The sequence below is a fragment of the Callorhinus ursinus genome, unplaced genomic scaffold (assembly GCF_003265705.2).
Source record: "Callorhinus ursinus isolate GAN/ISIS: 27379988/994484 unplaced genomic scaffold, GSC_fseal_2.0 scaffold6, whole genome shotgun sequence".
Taxonomy (NCBI): Eukaryota; Metazoa; Chordata; class Mammalia; order Carnivora; family Otariidae; genus Callorhinus; species Callorhinus ursinus.
In genome coordinates, this window is record NW_027397068.1 from 35,914,730 (window position 1) to 35,938,086 (window position 23,357).

The 23,357-nt window shown below is 40.6% G+C and overlaps 1 protein-coding gene across 8 annotated transcripts in view; it reads right to left on the bottom strand.

Moving 5' to 3' along the window:
* Window positions 1-10,634, bottom strand: part of ROS1 (ROS proto-oncogene 1, receptor tyrosine kinase) — a 108,591-nt gene extending 97,957 nt beyond the window's left edge. For 4 of the 8 annotated variants that reach the window (XR_012378542.1, XR_012378543.1, XM_073893829.1 and 1 more), the window contains exons 1-4: window positions 10,056-10,634; window positions 3,890-3,934; window positions 2,963-3,022; window positions 1,081-1,107 (exon numbers count right to left, since the gene is read on the bottom strand). Coding sequence is in view for 3 of the 8 variants with exons in the window: in XM_073893829.1 (XP_073749930.1) it covers window positions 1,081-1,107; window positions 2,963-3,022; window positions 3,890-3,934; window positions 10,056-10,178 (255 nt within the window). In the remaining 5 variants the exon portion in view is untranslated. Of the gene's footprint in view, window positions 1-1,080; window positions 1,108-2,962; window positions 3,023-3,889; window positions 3,936-10,055 lie in introns of those variants that run through there. The other 4 variants (XM_073893830.1, XM_073893831.1, XM_073893833.1 and 1 more) reach the window with 4 other exon arrangements.
* Window positions 10,635-23,357: the final 12,723 nt, after the last annotated feature.

The window sequence follows — 23,357 nt, forward strand, 5'->3', positions numbered from 1 at the left end:
TTTTTTTACATATGGAGTGAATCCACCCCCTGCCCCGTTTCACCTCTTCTTAGCCAGCCCTGACACCCCCCCCCCCCCCCCCCCCCCGCCGCCCCCCCCCCACCACCATCTACTCCCAGGGGAAAATCACTCAGGTGCAGAGTAAGCACAGACTATTGAGAAAATGTTCCAATGTAACTTTTTTTGTTGTTTAGTTTTATTCTCTAGTAAAAAGAAATTTTTCTGTTTTACTGATGCATGGTAAGTTATAATCCTTTCCCAGGCAGAATAAAATAGTTCTGTTCTTTGGTTTCAAGGACATTTAAATAGAATACAACCTAGGTTTTAAACTGAGAAATAAACCATAAACCTCTATGGTCAACCTAAAACTAATTCTGAGGGCCATAGAATCCAGAACAGTTAAAGAAGATCAAGTAGGAAAAAAATCAAAATTCCTAAGGTCTTTCTGAAAAAGAGGAGAAACTCCAGTGCAGGGGAGGAGCCAGCATAGGGAGGAGGAGCTGAAGAAAGAGACCTGAGCAGCCGAAGTCAGCATGAAGACACTTACTATCGTAGCAGGGAAAAAAAAATAAAAAATAAAATATCTTAAAAGCTATGCTTTAAAAGTGTTATCAAAGGAGTTTGTTGAATAAGGAAGAAAATTGCAACTACAGTGTTCTTTTTTAATATACATATTTAATGATAGATTACTGTGATTTATGGGGAAGAAGATGAAATCAGCAGAGGTAAGTGTATTCCTAGATGGATCCCCTCCTCTCTCCCCACCCCCACCCTCTCCCCACCGGGCTCCCAAAATTAGAACCTGTCCAAGCAGATTAGAGTAGTATATATGTATCTATATGAATAAGTGTGTATACACATACACATATATATGCACATGTGTATTTAAAACAGCAAGTATTTGTGTCAAAAATGGAATCTTACAGTCATTTTTATACCCAGATAAATAGCACTCCCATGAGAAAGATTTTTGTGCACTGAGATTAGTCAGGCTTCTTCATTCTTATTTTAATAGCTTTTTAAACATAAGAGATAAAGACACGGGGATTGAGGACATCTTTTTGGTGATGGCCAACTCACCTCATAAACAGTGCCATAGGTGTCGTTCTGCATAAGAGCAAAGAAAAGTGAAATTACTTAAAATCCTTAAGGTTGTAAATAATTTTAATGACACTTGGCTTTATATTTCTTTCAAATTAATTTCTTGCCCCACCATTGACAAATAACCAATAAAAACAATCAACATCAAGGAGCCCAGAGCTGGGCCTTCCTGTCCAGGCAGGCCACTGTATGAACAGCTATAAAAATTACATTTGCAGGACACCTGGGTGGCTCCATTGGTTAAGCGACAGGCTCTTGATTTTGGCTCAGGTCATGATCTCAGGGTCGTGAGATGGAGCCCGTGCTGGGCTCCGCACTGAGCTGGAGCCTGCTTAAATATTCCCTCTCTCCTCCCTCTGTCCCTCCTCGCTCATGTGCTCTTTCTCTCTCAAAAAAAAAAAAAAAAAAAGTTATGTTTGCATCACTGGAGAAATGGTACAGTTTGATGTCTACTGGAAACTCCCAGTCAACTAAGAGGTAATCTGTGGTGGACCAGGTTAGAGAATGAAGAGGCGTTGGCAGATGCCCAGTGGAGATAGAACCTGACCTGAAAACGACCAATAACTCTGGCCAGCGAAGGTTCCCCTGCCCAGACTAGTGGCTCTGATGCCCACTGTACGGCCTGGACTGTCACCGTTTGGTACCTCCCACTCATTCACTTGGCAAGTGCTGTCAGAGCACCTGCTCTGTGCCTCTCACGGTCTTGGGTGAAACAGTGTGAGCAAGAAGGAGAGAGACCTGTTCTGAGGGGCTTACAGGCAGGGAGCAAACGCCAGCAAACACGGACTAGACGAAGGATGATTTCCACTGGACTTCGTAAAAAGTGGCACCAAAGAGATGTAAAAGAATTTTTAGAATGTGTGATAGTTCCCAAATCCAGATAGTGCCGGCACCACTTTCGGTAACTCCCATTCTATGGGGCACGCAGTCACGAACGTGAGAGTAAGCCTCAGCCTGTCATAGAGACCCGAGCACAGACCATTCCAGAAAAGCTATGAGCACCATTGGGAAGGAGAAGTTAATGTCTTATTTAAATCTCAATGATGTAGTTTCACTCATTAATAGAAAACAATATTAGGATTACCCCAAAATACCATGATTCAACCTCAGACTTGAACAACCTGAACAAAGGAACCTGCTTCTAAATGACAAAACTCTTATTCACTAGACCAGAATAATTACGGTGTATCAGGCATTATCCTTAAGAGAGAGATTCTATTATTATCCGAATTTATTGAGGAGGAAAGTAAAGCACCAAGAGGTTAAGTACCTTAACCAGTTACACACTAAGTGGCAAAGCTGGGGTTAATTAAAAATGAAAAATAGTCTGAAAAAAAATGAAAAATAAAGTAGTTGGGGATGTATTTTCTCCATAGAGTGGAGTAAACGTAGGAGTTTGTAATCTCTGGATTGGATTGCTGCCATGTTCCCTGCAGAGAAACTTCGAACGTGATCTAGGGCCTTGCTAGCCAAAGTGTCATCTGGGGACTACAAGCATCACATCATCTGGGAGCTTGTCCCACCCCAGGTCTTCAGAATCAGAATCTGCATTTTAACAAGATCCTTAGATAACTGTACTTTAACATTTGAGAAGCACAGGACTAGGAAATTTGACAAGTGCCTGACATTCTACTAAAAGGCCATTATAGTTTGGAGCAATTGGGCATCCCTGGGTTCCACAGTTTGCATTAACCTTCCTGGGTCTCCAGTTGCATTAATAGCCTTTATTTCAATTTTTCCCCACTATTATGTATCACTCAGGCCATTGAAAACCAATGGAAATTCAAATGGGAATCCTCTTAGATAACTTTTCTTTTGAAGGAAATATTAGTATCAAAACAGAAACATAATTAATACTTACACACTTTAAAGCACAGTTTTCCTCATCTACAGAGTTCCAAAAATGACATCCCTGGATGCACTGCAAGAGATATATTAAGAGACAATGGTGACTAGAGAAGGGTGATTTTCTTCTTGCCACCTGACTAGTGCAACATACTAACAAAATGTATCTACCCAGGAATCTGTGGCCTCAGAAGGATCAGGACCTTTGGAATCCTAAGCAGAACTCTCCTATCTCCAGGCAGAGCAGGGCTTGGTGTGACTCACCGCAGGACAGCGGGGTTGCTGAGGGGAGGTGGCGTGGGCAGGCCTAGAACCCGGAGATCACCCAACCTTCAGGGAGCACACTGTCCCCTGGGTGGCTGGCAGCAGGTAAAGTCCTGGACACCGTGGCATCAAGCATATCGTGGGTCCTGGCAATGTCCTTACACAACAAGCAAAACTCAAAACTGGGAACTCAGCTGGAAGGCAGCATATCAAAACCTAAATAGATCCACAGTTCTGGAAGTGTGTTCATGTTTATATTTTGAGTCACCAAACACGATGAATAATTGGATACAGGTGCAGAAAAATAATAAAACCATAAATGTCATTGTTAGAAAAAACACTGGAAACCATCTCATCCAACCCTCTCAGATAACATGTAATAAAACTAAGTCTCAGGAATATTAAGTAATTTGCCCCAAGCCACACAGCCAAGTAGAATCAAAATCATGGAGTTGGATTAGTCCTGTGTTCTTTCTTTTTCAACACACTGTGCCTGAGTTCATTTTTTAATATTCCATAATTCAGACTTCTTGCTATTTTCAGTTGAACTTCCTCCATCAAGGAAAAATAAATGAGACTTTACTTAGGAATTATTCTTATTGTAGTAAAACCTGACCATTGTCCCATTTTTATCAATGCAAACATTATAAACTTCCTGACAGTGGAAGTGATTACTCACAGTTTCGCTCAGATTATATGGTGTGCCAATGTCAAGCTGCCGGCCCTGAAGTGAAGAAGGAGATCATAAACACCAGCTAATCAATATTACATTCAGTACGACTACCACACTTTTTTTAAAAAAAAGCTTCCTGGGATACTGTCGCCTCCTCTGTGTTTTTTAATTATAAAGTACAATGTTTTAAAGTCATTAAATCAGTTATGAAATCTGGTAAAATGCCAATGCAAATTATAAGATGGAATGCCTAAGAATTCTGCAGAAATGATCAAGGAGGGGGACCATAAGGGTGGTTAAGGGCAATGGACATATAAATTCTCACACGGTATGAAATAAGCCTGTGACTTTAGTCAATTCATCAAGTCAAAGGGCTTGGGGGTTAAAGATGAATTATGGTCAGGTTTGTTTTTTTTTAAGCAGTCTTACTAAGAATAGTGAAAAAAATACAAATTCAGAATTTTTTTTTAAAGATTTTATTTATTTATTTAATTGACAGAGAGAGGGAGAGACAGCGAGAGAGGGAACACAAGCAGGGGGAGTGGGAGAGGGAGAAGCAGGCTTCCCGCCGAGCAGGGAGCCCAATGCGGGGCCCAATTCCAGGACCCCGGGATCATGACCAGAGCCGAAGGCAGTCACCTAACCAACTGAGCCACCCAGGCGCCCCTACAAATTCAGAATTTTACATATAGTAAAACATCAGATTACTCTGGTTTTTTTCTCATATTTTCACAAACTTTAAGAACTTTTTTGCGCTAGGAGAAAATAAAAGAAATAGGAACTAAGGGGGGAAAGCTATAAATTGTTCACCCTCTCCCTGGTTTTTATGTGACTAGAGTCCTTGATAAACTGAAAGGCTTACAAAGGATGACAATATTGGGCCTATGATGATCAGACATGTGCCTGAATTATGTTATATGCATATGATCCAATCATCAGCCTGCCTCACTGACTGACTTAGAATTATGAGCAGAGGATAACTAAGTGAATACTCCTAGTACCTCTAATTGGTACTGCTCAGAACTTCCCCTGAAGAGTTGCTGGATTTGAACCATTGTATTGAAGAGACAATTAATCCAGCAAGGAGCATGCCATCTGACCTTGGCTGACCCAGTGCTATAAGCAAGGTGTGTTCCAGGAGATGATAGAAAATCCAAAGGAGGCGTTTTGTTTTGCATTCTTTAGATTTATTTATTTATTTGAGAGAGAGCACACATGAGCGTGCAAGCAGGGGAAGGGGCAGAAGGGAAGAATCTTGAAGCATACTCCCAGCCCAGCTGGAAGCCTGGCACAAGGTGTGGGGCTGGATCCCATGACCCATGAGATCATGACACAACCTGAGCCGAAACCAAGAGCCAGACTCTTAACCCACTGAGCCACCCAGGCACACCCCACTCCAGGTGGTTGAAGCATCTCGAGGGCTTCTGAATAGCTTGCACTTTTCAGAGGGAAGAGAAGATCTGTTTATCACTAAGTTCACTGAGTTCTCTCCCCTTCCAGGTAAGCACCATTCCTTTTGCCCTTCACTCTATCCTTAGTACCTAAAACAGTCTGGAGGGATAAGACGTCTTTCATAAATACATACAGAAGGAATAAACCCATGAACTCAAGATGTCCTATTACATAGGAATGCTACAGAAGTCCTGTTTCTTGAAAGCCTCATCCAATGGCCTGGCATTGTGGGGGTTCACTTAAGTAATCAGACACAGGAACCAAAGAACCAATGTTGCATAAAGTGCATAAAGTTCTGGAGGATTAACTGACTGAGCCACTGAGGAGTCCCTAAACTTATTTTATTTATTTTTATTATTTATTTTTTTTTAAGATTTTTTATTTATTTATTCATGAGAGACAGAGAGAGAGAGAGAGGCAGAGGGAGAAGCAGGCTCCCAAGGAGCAGGGAGCCTGATGCGGGACTCGATCCCAGGATCCTGGGATCATGACCTGAGCCGAAGGCAGATGCTTAACCATCTGAACCGCCCAGGCGCCCCCTAAACTTATTTTAAATACTTTTTTATATATAAGGATTGGTAAAATTCTGTTCATCAAATGTAATACTTTTTCCATTTTTTGGCTTTGTTTTTCTTCTATTCTGTTTATTGCCAAATAGTTTTAAGCTTCTAAGTAGTTAAATTATGAATAATTTCTTGTAGGGATTCTGTATTTTTGAAGCAGGCTTCTTAAGGCATTGCCACTCCAAGACTGTAGAAATATTCACCCTTAATTTATTGTAATATATCTACAGGGTGAAGTCTTGTTTTGTTTCTGTTATTTTGTTTGTATTTAAATCACAGTATTTTTTAATAACTCCTGGAATCTATGTGAATCTGGTAGTATTGTAAGGAGTTAGGTTTTAAAAAATTTGCCTAAACTTTTTTATTTTATTTATTTATTTTTAAAGATTTTATTTATTTATTTGACAGAGAGACACAGCGAGAGCAGGAACACAAGCAGGGGGAGTGGGAGAGGGAGAAGCAGGTCTCCAGCTGAGCAGGGAGCCTGATGTGGGACTCAATCCCAGGACCCTGGGATCATGACCTGAGCCAAGGCAGACACTTAACAACTGAGCCACCCAGGCGCCCCGCCTAAACTTTTTTTAAAGACTTTATTTTTGGGGCACCTGGGTGGCTCAGTCAGTTAAGCACTCGATTCTTAGTTTTCGTTCAGGTCATGATCTCAGGGTCCTGAGACTGAGCTCCGCAGTGGGCTCTACACTCAGCAGGGAGTCTGCTTCTCTCTCTCTCTCCCTCTGCCCCTCCCCCTTCTCTCTCTCTCTCTCTCTCTCTCTCTCTCAAATAAATAAATAAAATATTTTTTAAAAAAAGACTTCATTTTCTTAGAGCAGTTTTAGATTTACAGTGTAATTGAGATTAAGGTACAGAGATTTCCCAAATACCTCCGGCCCCCACACATGCCTCTCTCATTATCCACATCACTCAGCAGAATAGTAGTTTTTTACCAAGGATAAATCTACACAATAATAATCCCCCAAAGTCCATAGATTACCTTAAGGCTCACTCTCGGAGTTGTATATTCTGTGGGTTTGGACAAAGGTATAGTAACATGTATCCATCACAATATCATATAGAGTATTTTTGCCGTTTCTAACAATCCTCTGTGATCTCCCTATTCAACTCCCCACCACATACAAACCCACTCCTGGCAACCACTGATCTTTTCATCGTCTCCATAGTTTTGCCTTTCCTAAAATGTCATATGGTTGGAATCATCCAGTATGTAGTCTTTTCAGATTGGTTTCCTTCACTTAGTGTATGCCTTTAAAGTTCACTCCGTGTCTTTTCATGGCTTGAAAGCGCATTTCTTTTCAGCTCTGAATAATATTTTGTTGTCTGGATGTGCCACAGTTTACTTATCCATTCACCTCCAGAAGGAAGGTGTTATTTTGTATTTTAAAGGAACAGCCCCACTTTGGTTTGAACTGCCATCTTTATCATACTCCACACTCCCTTGTGTGCATGGCTTAACTCCCATACTGTATTCCATTTTACTGATCTGCCCACTCCTATACAAATACAAACTGTGCTCATTCCTGGATATTTTATGGCATTTTTTGGATTCTGGTTTTGTTCTATCATCTTGCTATAAAGTTATATATGGATACACAAGAAAGGTATCCCTGTTTGTACCTTTTTTAACAGGATAACCTCTGAACCCTTGTTTCTAATAGTCTTGCATTGAATTGATACTTCTTTTTTTTTTAAAGATTTTATTTATTTATTTGACAGAGATAGAGAGAGCAGGAACACAAGCAGGGGAGTGGGAGAGAGAGAAGCAGGCTTCCCGCTGAGTGGGGAGCCTGATGTGGGACTCGATCCCAGGACCCTGGGACTATGACCTGAGCCGAAGGCAGACCCTTAATGACCGAGCCACCCAGGCGCCCTTGAATTGATACTTCTAACAGAGAATTTCTCAATGCTAGTTCCTCGGTCTCTTTTGTTTCTCTTTCATGAAGGATGCCATAATACTAGTGTTCTGAAGAACACTGATTATTTTTTGTTGTCTGCAGCACAGGCACATGTAACTCAAAAATACTAAGTCAATTACTACATTCAACTAATACCTACAGATCTGTCAATGGACGTAAACTACTCATGCTCAGCACAGAACTATGATCTGTGCACATTTGGACAGCAATTCTAAACATTCCTTTGTATAAGACTCTGTGTTTCTTTTTAAAAAAGCAAATATGCCTCAGGATCAAGAACCACCCAGGGAAATCAAAGATGACCTTTGCAGCAAGTGTCCAGGCTACAAAGAATGGCACACACAAAAAATGCAAACAGTATCATAAACTCAAGCATTTTACATATCCTTTCCCCTGATCCATGGCTATATTCACTGTTCATTCACCTAGCTTTTTCCCTCCAGGCCCTGTGTGGGAGGCCCAGATGGAGAACATTGATGACAGGCACTAGGCAAACTGGCAGACCCTGTCTCTCCCAGTGGCCACCACATGGGCTGAGCCTGTGTCTGTGGGTGGTAAGCGGAAGGAACATGCTGTCTACTCCTACTGCCTGAAACCCAGGAGCCCACATAAAGATAAGACGAAACTAAACGTAACTAAAAACCGAAACAAAATAAAAAAAAAAAATGGAGACTACAGTAATGGAAACAAACTGTATCAGTTTTGACAGTAAGGGGAAATTAACAAATTATGGTGATACATTTATAGGATGGAAATATTCTAAATAGACTGAAGATCCTGTTTCCATAAAAACGTCAGGGTATAGGATAAACTTACAACGTCATGTTACATGAAAAAGACGGGTATAAAACTGTATGTAAAATTATATACATATTTGAAGAGAAAATGCTTTTTTCTTTATCCTTCGCTACTTCTCTACCTTTTAAATATTTTACAGTGAATATATGTTCTTATTATAATCAGGGGAAATTTTTAAAATATTCAGTAACGAATACATCTAATAGTCTTATTTTTCCATGTTTAAGTTTGGATGATGACTGTAAAATCCTAAGGCATACAATTCCACATTAATGGCAATGAGGTCTTCAACAGTGATTTATATAAAAGGCCAAACTTTTTAAAAAAGTGCTACTGCCCATAGAAAGCTTAAGTAGTGTTTTTTTTTTAAGATTTTATTTATTTATTTGAGAGAGAGAGAATGAGAGATAGAGAGCACGAGAGGGAAGAGGTTCAGAGGGAGAAGCAGACTCCCTGCTGAGCAGGGAGCCTGACATGGGACTCGATCCTGAGACTCCAGGATCATGATCTGAGCCGAAGGTAGTCGCTTAACCAACTGAACCACCCAGGCGCCCCTTAAGTAGTGTTTTAATCTATAGTTTAAATTAAGCCAGAGGCATGCAACACAGATAATTATCTTTTTTAACCACCACGCGGACATCTGCCTCCAATACTTTAGCATAACAATGAGTACTGTATTGGGTACTTTTATTATTCTAAAAAGTAGGACTATAAGTATCCTAACGTGTAAGCTATCAGGCTATTTCCTTTGTATCTAGATAAGAAGAGTGCTTCTTTCCCTGACTAGAATGTATTTGGTTTTTACAGTTGATTCAGGGGCTTTTTGAAGCACGACAATGTCACAGTAACTGAAAGATATGAAACAATTTATAGGGGAAGGATACCCAAAAAACCCATTACTGAAAAAACTACAAATGCACAGGTAGAAGGAAAGGAACTTAAAAACAATTCTTGCTTTTCAAATAAAACATTGTTCTATATGGCATCTGCATCTGCTTCCTTGGCATCCACCTCCTGATACAACCATCCATCCACAATATAAATGCTGCTGCGGTCTGCAACCAGTAGGCATTGCCATGTGGCCAAACCTATTTCTTGCTTCAAGACAAACATAAATGGTTTTGAAATAAATGAGTTTAAATTGGCATTTTTATAGCATGCAAAATTTATTGCATGTAAGCCTCTTTAACCCAATTCCTACACCCTCCCCCCCCCCACACACACAAGCTATGAACAGATAACTTAAAGAAATAAAACAGCCTTCCCCTACCTTCTGTAATTAAAAACATTCCTAACTTATTTGGGGGGAAAAAATCTTTCTTGCCTTGCTACCACTTCTCATGAGAAAATCATTCACTCGTTTATAACAAGCTGAATTCTACACGTTCCAGTTCCTGCAAAGACAAATATTAGAGCAGCAAAACTTACCAGGTTAGTTACACATGACTTCAGGCAGCTGTGTAAAACCGTACACTGTACCACAGAAATCCATATGTGGCCAAGAGTCGCAACATTGACAAGTTTCAGAATAAGCCAGCAAATGTTCTTCATCACTTCACCAATGGCGATTTTTAGATGACTGTTCTTCTCATTTTCTCCATCCCACTATATCAATTCTTTAGGTTTCCGTTGAAAGAGTGGCTGGTGGAGTTTGGGGGAGGTTTTTTGACATGTGAGAATATCTTTGCCTTTTAAAATAATATTTAGACCATTTACTCGAGAGCTTTGAATCCTAGATAGCGTGTAATAGTCACGTAAGAGCTATTTCATAATTTAGTTTCCTTTTACTCTCAAAGAAAGTCACCCCCTGTGTAAAGGTTAGATCCTAGCAGCGCGCTTTGCATGGGAAGTGAACAACGTAGAAAATGCAAGTTGCATTTCAGCGAGCGTGTGTCACTTGCACCGTCTGAAACTGGAGCACTTCGGATCATCCACCGTTTCACTTCTCTGAGCTTGGTTCAGCTCTGCAGGAAACTGGGTTTTTTACCATCTCTGCCTGAGCAAACTGACACCATTATAATGAAGAACTATCAGAAAAACAGAGTCAAACGATGCTGCAGAGGGGAAAAACAGAACCCTTTGAAACCCAATACATATTTCAGAATTAAAAAGCAAACAAAGCTGAAATTAATAGACAAATACTCTGAGGGTGAGTTAAAGATGAGGAAGTTTGTTAGAGTACTTTAAGAACTTCACTACATATTAACCAAAATACTGCCTTATCAAGTCTATTGAGACAGAGAGCTGAAACTAGCCACCACAGACCTGAGATATGTACAAGTGTAGCTGTCTTGAAAAGGAAATATTGTACAAATTTCAATTAGCCTCCCATCAAGATAAAGTTAAGAATTTGAAATCCGCAAGGTACAGAAGTGAGTCATTCTGGAGAGCTACTTTTTGGATGGCTGAGGATTAACTCTTTCAGGCCAGATAGTTTTGTGTTGGTGTCCTTTTTTACGATTTAAGTATCAAATAAACTTCCATGTCTTCTTAAATAAATTATACTAATGAAACTTCAGCTTTTCTTATTGGCATGAGGTTCTCATTGTGAGCAATACAGGCATGGGTTTTTGTTTTGTTTTGTTTTGTTTTTGAGCTGAACATCTTTGGGCAAATATTGACAAAACTGCTGTATAACATAAAGACAAATGGTACTGACTCCAGAATTGACCCCTAAAACTTGGTCTTTTGAAAAACTTCCCCATTGTCTACCTGATCTTTGTTCATTTTCTGTATTTTTAAGATTGTAGATTAAAGAATATACAACTCTCTGATTTCTTGGTCAGAGGAATATGACCATCTTTCTACAAAATATACATTTAAATCAGAGAATACATGACCTTGCCTACAGGATTTCCTCATTCCAATGAAATTTATCTCCTTCACTGTGCTATCAATGTCTTTTGCCTTATTAGCACAGATAATGTTTATAACTTTGCTAACAAAATGGACCACTAAGTACTTCCTTGATGATCAGCTTTATTGGTGGAATGTGAAAAAAAGAAATATCCTTCCAATTTCAAGAATTTGTGCTTCCTCTGTTTTTTGGAATTTAACTGGCACATAGTTGCACTCATGAAAAATGGCCTGTATTCAAAGATATTTCTCATGGAATTACTTACATCAAAAGATTGGAAACAACCTAACAGTCAAATAATATAATACTGGGTCAGTCATTTCATATATCTCCTCCAGTTGATTTCTCCACATGGGTTTGTTTGGACTTCTTCCCCAGCATGATGGTCTCCAGGCAATTGGAGAACTTACATGGTAGCTTCTAGCTTTGGTGGAAGTGTTCCAGTGTTAAGATGCATTGTCTTTTGAGTCAGCTTGAGAAATCATAGTTACTTTTGCTGCATTTTATTGGTTGTCAGAGAGTCACAAAACTGCCCAGACTGGAGGAGAGGGAAATAGGCCCCACCTCTTGATGTGAAAATAGCAAGGTTTTGAGAAGAACGGGTAAGATAGAAGAAATTGTTGCACTACCTTTGGAAAATACAATCTGCCACCAAATAGGCAGTCATCATTTGCATGGTTCTAAGAGGCAGAAATTCTATTATTTTTTTTAAGTAACCTCTACCTCCAACATGGGGCTCCAACTCACAACCCCAAGATCAAGAGTCACATGCTCTACCCACTAAGCCAGCCAGGCTTCCCTGAAAGGCAGAAATCTTATTTACCATAGTTTAGTTAAATAACACCAGACCTCACACAATACAATCCAAACTTTAGTTACCACGATATAGTCACTGTGAAGAATTTCATTAAGAACAAACTTTTGTGCTATTTCTTTATTAGAAATAATAATTACAATTCATTAACAACAGTATAGATTTGATATGATCAAATATATCTGAGTTCTAAAATTATATTTATTGAAAATACAGAATGTAAATCCTCAGACTCAGTTGTACTCCATCAGTATCCTATAACTCCAGGGAAATTAAATTTTACAGTCATCAAAAGGAGCCCCAAACAATGACCTTTTATACTATCAGACTGGAGAGTGGCCATGCCAACCTTCAAAGCCTGAAGAATTTGCCATACAAGCAAATTCTTCCTCATGCACATACCTCTGCCATCAACCCTTACTGCTTGTCAAGCCCACTAGAACCTGATCATGTCTCACAGCACATAAGCTGAACCTTGAAACTGGCCAAAAGGTATATATTGGTCATCACCAGGGCAGTAATTATTTCTCTGGTGAGATATTTGGTGGTACCAGGGGAGGCGGGGAGGCATTGTCTCTCATTGTCTTTCATTTGTCTCATTGTCTCTTGCACTCAGCGCTTCTCATCTTTATGTCTCAGGGAAGGGATAATGCTACAGTAGGCAAAGAAGGAAAATATTAAATAATTAGCTTTTGAGTTTCAAGGGTCAAGTTTCCAGCCTTAGAGGAATGGAAGCTAAAAGCACAAAGTTCAGTTTCTGGTCTGCAATTTGGTTTCGCTACATTATCATCAAATTAAAATTTTATTTTAGCTTGGGACCTTGGTGGTTGAAACGCAAAAGTGGGCTATTTGACATTCTTGTTCTCCGCGTTGCTTCCCTGAGGCTTGACGATGGAAATGGAATCTATCAGTGCGCACCTTCCACTTGGTTTAATGAAAGATAAAAATCACAATGTAAAGGTATAATTTGGGGTCTTTTTTTGACTCTTCTCAAATATTTATTTACCTCTAAGTGCTCAGGGGATTTCATGACTATTGTTATTACTGTTACTATTGTGGTTCAGAGGCTTTCCCCTGAGGCTTCCGTGTCTGGAGCTTTTTCAGAAGCCGTAAGTTCTAGAAGGCTGGTTTTAAATGGTCGCTCTTTCTTTGCATGAGTTATTTAACAGTCATTAAAAATCAGCCCAGGGGCATCTGTGTGGCTCAGTCTGTTGAGCGTCTGCCTTAGGCTTAGGTCATGATCTCAGGGTCCTGGGATCAAGCCCCGCATCGGCCTCCCTGCTCAGCGGGGAATCTGCTTCTCCCTCTGCCTGCCACTCCCCCTGCTTGTGCTCGCTCTCTCTCTCTCAAATAAATAAATGAATAAATAAATTAATAATAATCAGCCTAGATTTCTGCAAGGAGAGTCGACCCTTGAACAGTGTGAGAGTTAGGGGCACCCTAAGCCCTCTGCAGTCAAAAATCTGCATATAACTTTTAACTCCACAAAAACTTAATTCCTAATAGCCTACTGTTGACCAGAAGCCTTACTGATATCATACACAGTTGATTAGCACATATTTTGTATGTTATATGGATTATATACTGTATTCTTACTATAAAGTAACCTAGAGAAAAAAAACATTTTAAAAATCAGCCCAATGAAGACTTTTTAATGGTTTGTGGGAATCTACACCATCATATTAGGCAGAAAGAACATAAAACTGTATTATGTATTTGGAAACCAGCTCAACTATGAAAAATAAAATTTAAAAAAATGGGTAGAAATACCAAAGTATTTTTCTGAGTGGTGTTTTTTGTTTGTTGGTTGGTTTTTTAAGAAAACCTTCTGTTTCGTGACACTTCCTCTGTTTTGTATATCGCCTATGAGCCATCCACTAACATAGGGGTGTATTACTCCCACTACCGTCTTTAGAGGTTTCTCTGTATGCATTTCACAGCACCCTCCCTTGTCTGCTCCCCTGACTCCCTGTGTCCAGGGCCCCCAACTTCTCCCAGGTGAGTTCTCAATAGCTGACTACCCTGTGTCACCAAGTTGGGCTCTCAGTCCTACCATTGGCTAGAATTTAGGGCACCCTCATTCCATAGATGAGGACTGCATGGAGTCAACTTTTGCTGGATTTCTCCTTGAACTTATGACTCACTTCACACTTATTGAGTTTCTGCCCAGATTCTGGGGTTCCATGAACTTCAGATAGACATCTCTAGGTTTGTATCTTCACAAATAATGTGCTACTGGACTCTTGGTTCCCACCATGCACTAGCTGCTGGCTGAACGTCCTCCAGTCCCAGCCACCAGGCTCTAAGGCTCACATTTCTGTTCAGAGTGCTGACACTCCTAAGGTTTGGCCTGACCCCGCTGTCTATAGGTTAAGGACAGCCTACCACCACTCTTTCCAGGCATTGCTTTTTATTTAATTCTCTCAAATGTTTGCATTTTTGCATTTTTGAGACTTTTAATCTGATTGTACATTAAAAGACATTGGGTCTTCCTGGACGATATTTTCAGTGATTGAGACCAGATATTGGATGACCACTTAGACATTTTACCTAAAGCCAGCCCTGGAGTGAAACCGCTTTAGTGATAGAGTGCAGAGGTTTTCAAATGCAAAGTCGGGCTTCTAAAATGTTCCCCCTCTCCCAGCCTCCCGATGTCAAGGAGTCAGAGTCTACAGAAGGTTTTCACAGTTCTCCTCCCTCAGGAGTGCTGCAACCTTTGTCCTAACTGCAGTTTCTCCAGCCCCTGGGGCACTGAGGCCCAGGAGTCCCTTATCACAGGCATCACCAATGACCCTGCAGATACCCCCCACAGATCCCCCCCCAACACTCCACCACTGGCCACCACCCTCTGGGGCTAGAATTGCTGCTGGTTCAAACCCTTACCCCAGGCAGGAAATTTGGGACAAAGAAAAGAAAGCAACTGCCCAAGGACAGATGGTAGGCGGAGGTCAGAGGAAACACCAATGCAAAGCACCAAGGCGGGGAACTGATGGGGGTTGGGAGAGTGGGGGGCAGAGGAGGGGGGCAGGGACTCTGACCCAGGAGAGCCAAGTCCCTTGACTTTCTTCTTCTAACGAAGTCACACATTTTAAGAAATGTGTGATCATAGTTGTAATTACTAAGTGACATGGGAAAAACTCCAACATTGGCCTTATTCCAGATATAGAGAAAACAATAAACAGGGGAAGAAAAAAAGAAACACTAGTTATATCACTTCTATTATTGACCGTTTATGACTACGTAGTCTGAGCACAAAACCAATTAGCTTTGAAGACCAACTTCAGACTTGAAAATGTCCTCCCAAGAATACAACAGAGTTCACCCAGGAAAGAGAAGAATGGGAATCTTTCAGATTTCTTCGCTTCAAAAAATTATTGCAGTGGTAAAGAGAGTTTCTTGGTACCACAGGAAATGGTTCTTGACCCTTAATGCGCACAGAGAGTTATGAGGGGGAAGCCATGGTAACAGTCTACAGCACACTTTCTCTCCCCCAACAACACATCGCTAAAGCCAGGGCCCTCACCCTTTCTGTCTTCTGGAAATAGGACAGTAGTTAGAACATGTGCTCCCAGCTGTGCCGATGTTCAATCCTGGCTCCACCTGTGAGCCAAGTGACCTTGGGAGGTCCTGCCCTTCTGCCTATCTCAATGTCCTCGTCTGAAAATGCAGATAACGGACTCAATCCCAAAATTCTAACACCTGCCACATGGTAAGTTCTTAATCAATTTCTCTGTGTTTAAGAATTTTGTCACGTGAGATACTCAGGTTGTTTCAGTTAAATTAGCCATAATGATTTGTTGAATAAATACTCAACAGTTATTGAGTACCTACTGTTTGCCAAAGATCCTGCAAGACACTATGAAGATAACAGTGAACCAAACAGATAAAAACCCCTGTCCTTATTTGGGTAGGGGCCAGAGGAGGACAAAACAGATGCTCATAGGTCAAACATGTGCTAAGTTATTATACGGTAATAAATTCTAAAGAGAAAAAAGGGCAGGTTTGCAGGGATCGAGGGCTAAGTTTGCAAGTTGCTGTTTTAGATACTAGAGCATTATGTAAACTATATAAATTTGTTTATTAAGTGAGATATAGAATTGTAATTTTAATTGGAATGGTGAACTAGCCTTTGCTAATATAAAAAGGTTATCTGCTCACACATGACAAACATTTGTACAAATGTTTTCTTTAACTATATATAATAAAAAAGGTTTCTCAATCTCTTTACCTACTTTCAATGAGAGTACTTTGATCACTTACAAGTAAAGATTACAGCTGAGGGGCACCTGGGTGGCTCAGATGGTTGAAGCATCTGCCTTCTGCTCAGGTCTTGATCCCAGGGCCCTGGGATCAGCGCCCCACATCAGGCTCCTGGCTCAGCGGGGAGCCTCCTTCTGCCTCTCCCCCTGCTCATGCTCTCTCTCTCTCTCTCATTCTGTATCTCTGTGTCTCAAATGAATAAATAAAAAAATCTTTAAAAAAAAAAAGATTACAGCTGAGAGCAAAGTGCTTTCTTTTTTTTTTTTTAAGATTTCATTTTATTATTTATTTGACAGAGAGAGACACAGCGAGAGAGGGAACACAAGCAGGGGGAGTGGGAGAGGGAGAAGCAGGCTTCCCGCGGAGCAGGGAGCCCGATGTGGGGCTTGATCCCAGGACCCTGGGATCATGACCTGAGCCGAAGGCAGACACTTAACGACTAAGCCACCCAGGCACCCCCAAAGTGCTTTCTTGAAGAAGTTCTTATGGCTATTATGATGATAGACACATTATTTAAACTCAGGGAGGGTGAAGAACTAGCAAACCATGACTTCAGAGCCTCATTAAATCACCTGACCTGCATTTGCAAATATTGTAACACATATGTCAGACAAAGGTTCCAATTGTATCCTTTGCTACAAAGAAAGAAATTTGACAATACAAAGTGATTGCAAAGCCCCTCTAAAATGGGGTTTATAATAATATAATTTTACATTTAGAATAATTAATATTTATTTAAATTGTTATTAGTCTTAAACAGTTATGTTTAAATTCTTAACTATTGGATTTTTAAAATATTTTAATTATTGAAACATATTTATTACGTATTATTAATTGTAACATAATAATATAATATATAATATACTTAAATATTATTAAATGTGTTAAATAGTATAATTTAGTATTAGTGAAAATATATTTAACAACATAATTTAAAACAATATAATATTTACTTTCCTATTTCAAAGACTGGCTTTGGAAAAGGAGATTAGTCCAAACCACAGGCTTCAGAACATTAGTAGCAGACGGCCGAGAGACTGGGACCTGGTGCAGAACCACAACATGACTGAGCAAGTGTGCATGCTGTTCCCTGCCTGGTAAGGGAGGTGACCTGCTTTGGGAGCCTAAATCAGGGTTCCTGATAAAGCTAATCATTAAGGAAAAGAGAGTCTGCAATTAGAGTTTTGAAGATATGCTATTTAAATTTTTTATTTATGTATCTCAGTTTCATTTCCCTGTCTTGAAATATATATATAATTCAAAAGGGTCCTGTTTTCTTCTACTGAGCATTTTGGATTGACACAATCATAGCTTCCATAAAACAGACATAAGGCACAGCTAAGATCTTAACCCATGCTTAATGGGTAGTATTCACGTACCACACCTTGAGAAATGGTTCAGGTGTATTAATTATCTCATTCTATTATCTTAAGACACAATAAAATAATTATTAGCGTACCCATTTTATAGTTGAGAAAACTGAGTCCTACGAAGTTTACAAATTTCTTGGGTTTGCACAGATAGGACGTAGCAGAATTGGGACGAAAAGCCATATTTATCTGACCCTAAAGTCCATAACCTTGACCTTGACCTGGACCTTAACATTAACATTAAACTGCCTTTAGCTAGGTAATGTTGTCAGGGGACCATAAGCATTCATCCCTTTGGACTGGAATATCTAACTAGAATTGTTCTAGGAGGAGATATATTTTATATAGCACTCTCAATTTGAATATTAAGTAGCCCCCACCCCCTGTCAAAAACAAACAAAAACAAAAATCAAACATAGGAGAGAAACAATCCCTGAACTACAGGAGATTGCGTTCTAGTTGTTGCTATAACTAATCATTTCTCAATTTTTTTATTTTAATAAAGTTCTTGGGGGTAATGGCAATATTTTAAGTGCATTATTATCCATCATAATAGTAATATTCCTTAAAAAATATTTACACTGGGGTGCCTGGGTGGCTCAGTTGGTTAAGCGACTGCCTTCGGCTCAGGTCATGATCCTGGAGTCCCGGGATCGAGTCCCGCATCGGGCTCCCTGCTCAGCAGGGAGTCTGCTTCTCCCTCTGACCCTCTTCCCTCTCGTGCTCTCTATCTCTCATTCTCTCTCTCTCAAATAAATAAGTAAAATCTTAAAAAAAAAATTTACACTGTACTAGGTATTTCTCAGAATATATGAAATATGCTACCTACTTTTCAAAGGAGTTACTAATAGAGGTCTAAGACTGAATAAGGTCTGGGCAGTATACTAAACTTTGGTTTGGAAACTAAAATGGTCCTTATGAACTTGAACCTGGGTTTTCTTATTTAACTAAAGATATGTCATTAGGTGAATAATCAGATTGTTCTTCCCTGATCTCTAGAACTATGAAAAGTTGATCCAGTTAAATCACTTTAACGTGTGTGAAATGACTAGATCGCACTGGTCTAGTCTAATCATGAAGACCACCGTGTTCACAAGATCTCCCTGCCCTGTGGTTTTGAAGCTTCTCCCTGGGAGAATCCTGACAGCAAAGCAGAATTAATGAGTTAGATGGGGATGACAGCCATCACTGGACTTAGGCTTTGAGTTTTGAACTTTGAGCTTCTCATGAGCTCAAATTTTCTTTGTATCGCCAATTTTGGCTTTATTTTTTTTTAAAGGTTTTATTTATTTATTTGACAGAGAGTTAGAGAGAAGAGCACAGCAGAGGGAATGGCAGAGGGAGAGGGAGAAGCAGGCTCTGCACTGAGCAGGGAGCCCGATGCGGGACTCGATCCCAGGACCCTGGGATCATGACCTGAGCCGAAGGCAGACGCTTAACCATCTGAGCCACCCAGGCGCCCCAATTTTGGCTTTAAAGTTCATGCCAGTTTCACATTTTACTCCACTATAAGTTTTAACATAAAAAGCAATGAAAAATTGAAATGAACACTGGGCCTACCTACTTCTAGACTTCTTTGAGATCATGCTTATGTTTAAGATATTTTCAGTTTCTTCGCCTGTTTCTTAGTCAAGACCTTCAAAATGGATATACTATAATAAACGTAAGAAGAATATAAAATGATAACAGATAAAAATGAAGCCCCTGCTTCACTAGTACCTTGCAGGTGATACAAAAATGTTTGTGGGTGATGACTATGAGTATCATATGGGAAAAGGTTTAATGTCAAAAATTCAAGCTAAGAACTCTATATTTTCCCTGGTTGTTTGTTCCACCCACATGGGAAGGATGGGCTCCAATTATGCCTCAGGAACACAGGGCTGTTATTTACTAGTAGGATTTGTCCCAGATATTAAGCAGTCTTACCGAACCACAGTGCACTGTCTTCAGCCAAGATGCCTGTGTGTTCTATTATTGCATGTAGTGTGATTGCCCAAAGCATATCAGCTCCTGTAGTCATTATTGTGCTTTTCCAGTTGAATTTTTCCAGAATTCTCACTGAAGTATTCACTCCAAAACCCTGGCCCAATTCTTTTCAGGTTTCTTCTGAAGAGCCAAGCAATCCACCGCAAGCGATTTATTTCAAGTGCATTACAAGAGAACTAGATGTCTTCCTTATGCCATCTCCATTCTGAATCTCTACTTCCATATGTTCCTCTGGAAACAGAATAGTCAGAGTTTCTCAGAGGAACAAGAGGGCCTGTAAATGAAGCTCAAGTGATCCAGCTGGGAGGACTGTGGTAAGAGAGCTGTCTTCCTGGTCATGGGGACAAGCGCTGCCCTCATCAGGAGCAGACGCTCTGTCTAAAGGGACAGGTGCACAGTTTCAGCGCTCCAGGGGCTTGGGCACTGTGGTCCCAATTCAGACTTTGGATATTTCATTCCGTTCAGATCTTATTTCAGCACTTGGAAATGTCAACAAGACAGTCTACTGAAACTAATTCTATACCAATACACAGTGTGAAACTCAGTTGCTCCCCCGCTTAACCCGTTTTGGTGCCTTTCCCTTTCCCTTAGGATTGTTAAATTAATTAAACAAGGAGGCCATTAGACTGAAGTGGCTCCAACGCTTTAGTTGCCTAAGTAAGCAAACCCAAACCTAAGCCTGTACATTCCTCAAGGTTAAAGAAATCAAAACCTAAGGACAACCAATCACAAATGGCCAACTAGGCTTTTCCCAAATAAGGCAACTGCTTAATCAAATAATTCCCTTGCTTTGCTTGTATTCCTTCTATATGAGTCTTTCCCCTAACTCCTGTTGGCAGAGTGCTCCTAATCACTTCCAGTATGGCACTGCCTGATTAGAACCCATATTTATTCAAATAAACTCTTAAAAGTGTTAATCTGCCTCAGTTTACCTTTGAACAGTTAAATATCTAAAATCCCTAAAATGTATGTGTTTACAAAGATCTCCTCAGCCTACCTGTTCAGCTTCTCTCCCTCTGCTTTTCTTTTCCTACATCACCCTCCAATCAGCCACAAGTCCTTCTGGTTTCTTCTCTTTCTGATGGGCCAACCACCATCAATCCTCACTGCCTGGAAGACTCAGCTCTTTCTCCATCTGACTTATGCTACCCATTCCTCAGCTCACTTTCCCAGAGGCACCTTCACTGACCCCTAAGACTAGGTTTGGTTTTTTTCATCGAATGGTCCTGTGGCTCCTTGCATGTTTTATTTTGTTTGTTTGGTTTTGCTTATAGTTGGCGCTTGCCCTATTCTCAAATCTCTTGAGAATAGGAGAGTTTTTCACTGCTGACTCCTTGAACACTTTGGCCATAGGTTCAACCATGTGGAATTGACAATATTTGAACCTCTTGACCTTAAAAAATGTCAGTTTCATATGCTTCAATCTAATAACCTGTGCAATATTTATTTTATTTTTTTTTAAGATTTTATTTATTTGAGAGAGAGAATGAGAGAGAGAGAGTACATGAGAGGGGGGAAGGTCAGAGGGAGAAGCAGACTCCCTGCCGATCAGGGAGCCCAATGTGGGACTCGATCGGGGGACTCCAGGACCATGACCTGAGCCGAAGGCAGTCACCTAACCAACTGAGCCACCCAGGCGCCCCTCCCTGAAATTGATTTAACTGTTTAAAACCATGACTGATTCTCTCATGCAGGAGTTCCTCTCCAGAAATGCCTTGCAAATTCCACTAACATTTATAACTCTATAGAATGCCTCTGATTCAAGCACAACACAAACATTCGTGGTACAATGATGCTGAGTCTGAGGCATCTGAGTTAAGGTCATTCTAAGGCATTTTAAAAAAATATCCAGTTTTAGTCCTCTCAGAGATTCACCACTTCAGAGACTGTGGATGAGGGGAATATTGAGGGAAGAAATCATTGAGGAGAATGGAAAAAGGCGGGCGCCTGCGTGGCTCAGTTGGTTACGCGACTGCCTTCGGCTCAGGTCATGATCCTGGAGTCCCCGGATCGAGTTCCGCATCCGGCTCCCTGCTCAGCGGGGAGTCTGCTTCTCCCTCTGACCCTCCCCCCTCTCATGTGCTCTCTGTCTCTCATTCTCTCTCTCTCAAATAAATAAATAAAATCTTAAAAAAAAAAGAATGGAAAAAGGCAGTAACAGGGGACATGACAAATACTGCATAGAAGTCTGCCGCCCACCCCTAAGGTCCATTGTTATAAGTTAAATGGTTGGCTCCCCTCTAGGCTCAGGTCATGATCTCAGGGTCATAGGATTGAGTCCCGCATCTGGCTCCTTGCTCAGCGGGGAGATCCCTCCCCCTGCTGCTCCCCCTACTTGTATGTGCTTTCTCTCTGTCAAATAAATGAATAAAATCTTTATAAATAAATAAATAAACAACAACAACAACAACAACAAAACCTTTGATAATTGCCCAAGCTTTGGAGTACTGGAGAAACAATCATTTTATTTTATTTTTTTTTAAAGATTTTATTTATTTATTTGAGAGAGAGAGAATGAGAGATAGAGAGCACGAGAGGGAAGAGGGTCAGAGGGAGAAGCAGACTCCCTGCAGAGCAGGGAACCCGATGCGGGACTCGATCCCAGGACTCCAGGATCATGACCTGAGCCGAAGGCAGTCGCTTAACCAACTGAGCCACCCAGGCGCCCAGAAACAATCATTTTAAATATAAGGCAAAAGATAGTGGTATGAATCACAAAATAACATCTTATGGCTGGCTGCAAGTAAAAAAGATGAAGGAAGAACAAATTCGTGCAAGCAGAAAGGAGCAGGTCCTTTAGGAGGAAGATTCATGAGAACATCACATCCTGTCCATCATCAGGCCTCAGGAGCTGCTCCTCTAGGTCTGGGGCACCCTGGAGCCCCCACTTTCCCACAGAGCTTGGGGTGAAAAGCTCTCCCAAGGACAATCTACTCATTTGAATTTCTGATGAATAGCAGCTCTGAGGAGCTCATCAACATACTCAGACTGCAGCACCCCCCCCCCGCCCCCACCCCCAAAGGACAAAAGCACTTCCCTACTTCCCCGGGATTCAGCACTTGGTTATACCTGGGCTGACAACAACAGTAGGAAAGGTAGAATGTACACTAACAACAGCCACAGAATCCTGCCTCAGGAGCCCAACCACATCACTCGAGACCCACCCTTCTTTACTCCTTACAACTCCACTCAGCAAACATGTGGTCAAACCCATTTTACAGGTGAGGAAAGCGAGGCTTGACCAGTTAGGTGATGGAGCCAGGAGTCAAACCCAGATGAATCTGATGCTAAATCTCCATACAGGCAAAAGCTGTATCTGAAGCAGATGGCTTCTTTACTCTTTTAAATCATTTACAAGTTAATTGATTCCATAGTTTATAGACTTGAAAGGAGTTAATCTTGGAAACTTTTACATATAAATTTGTTTTTCATATATTTCCATA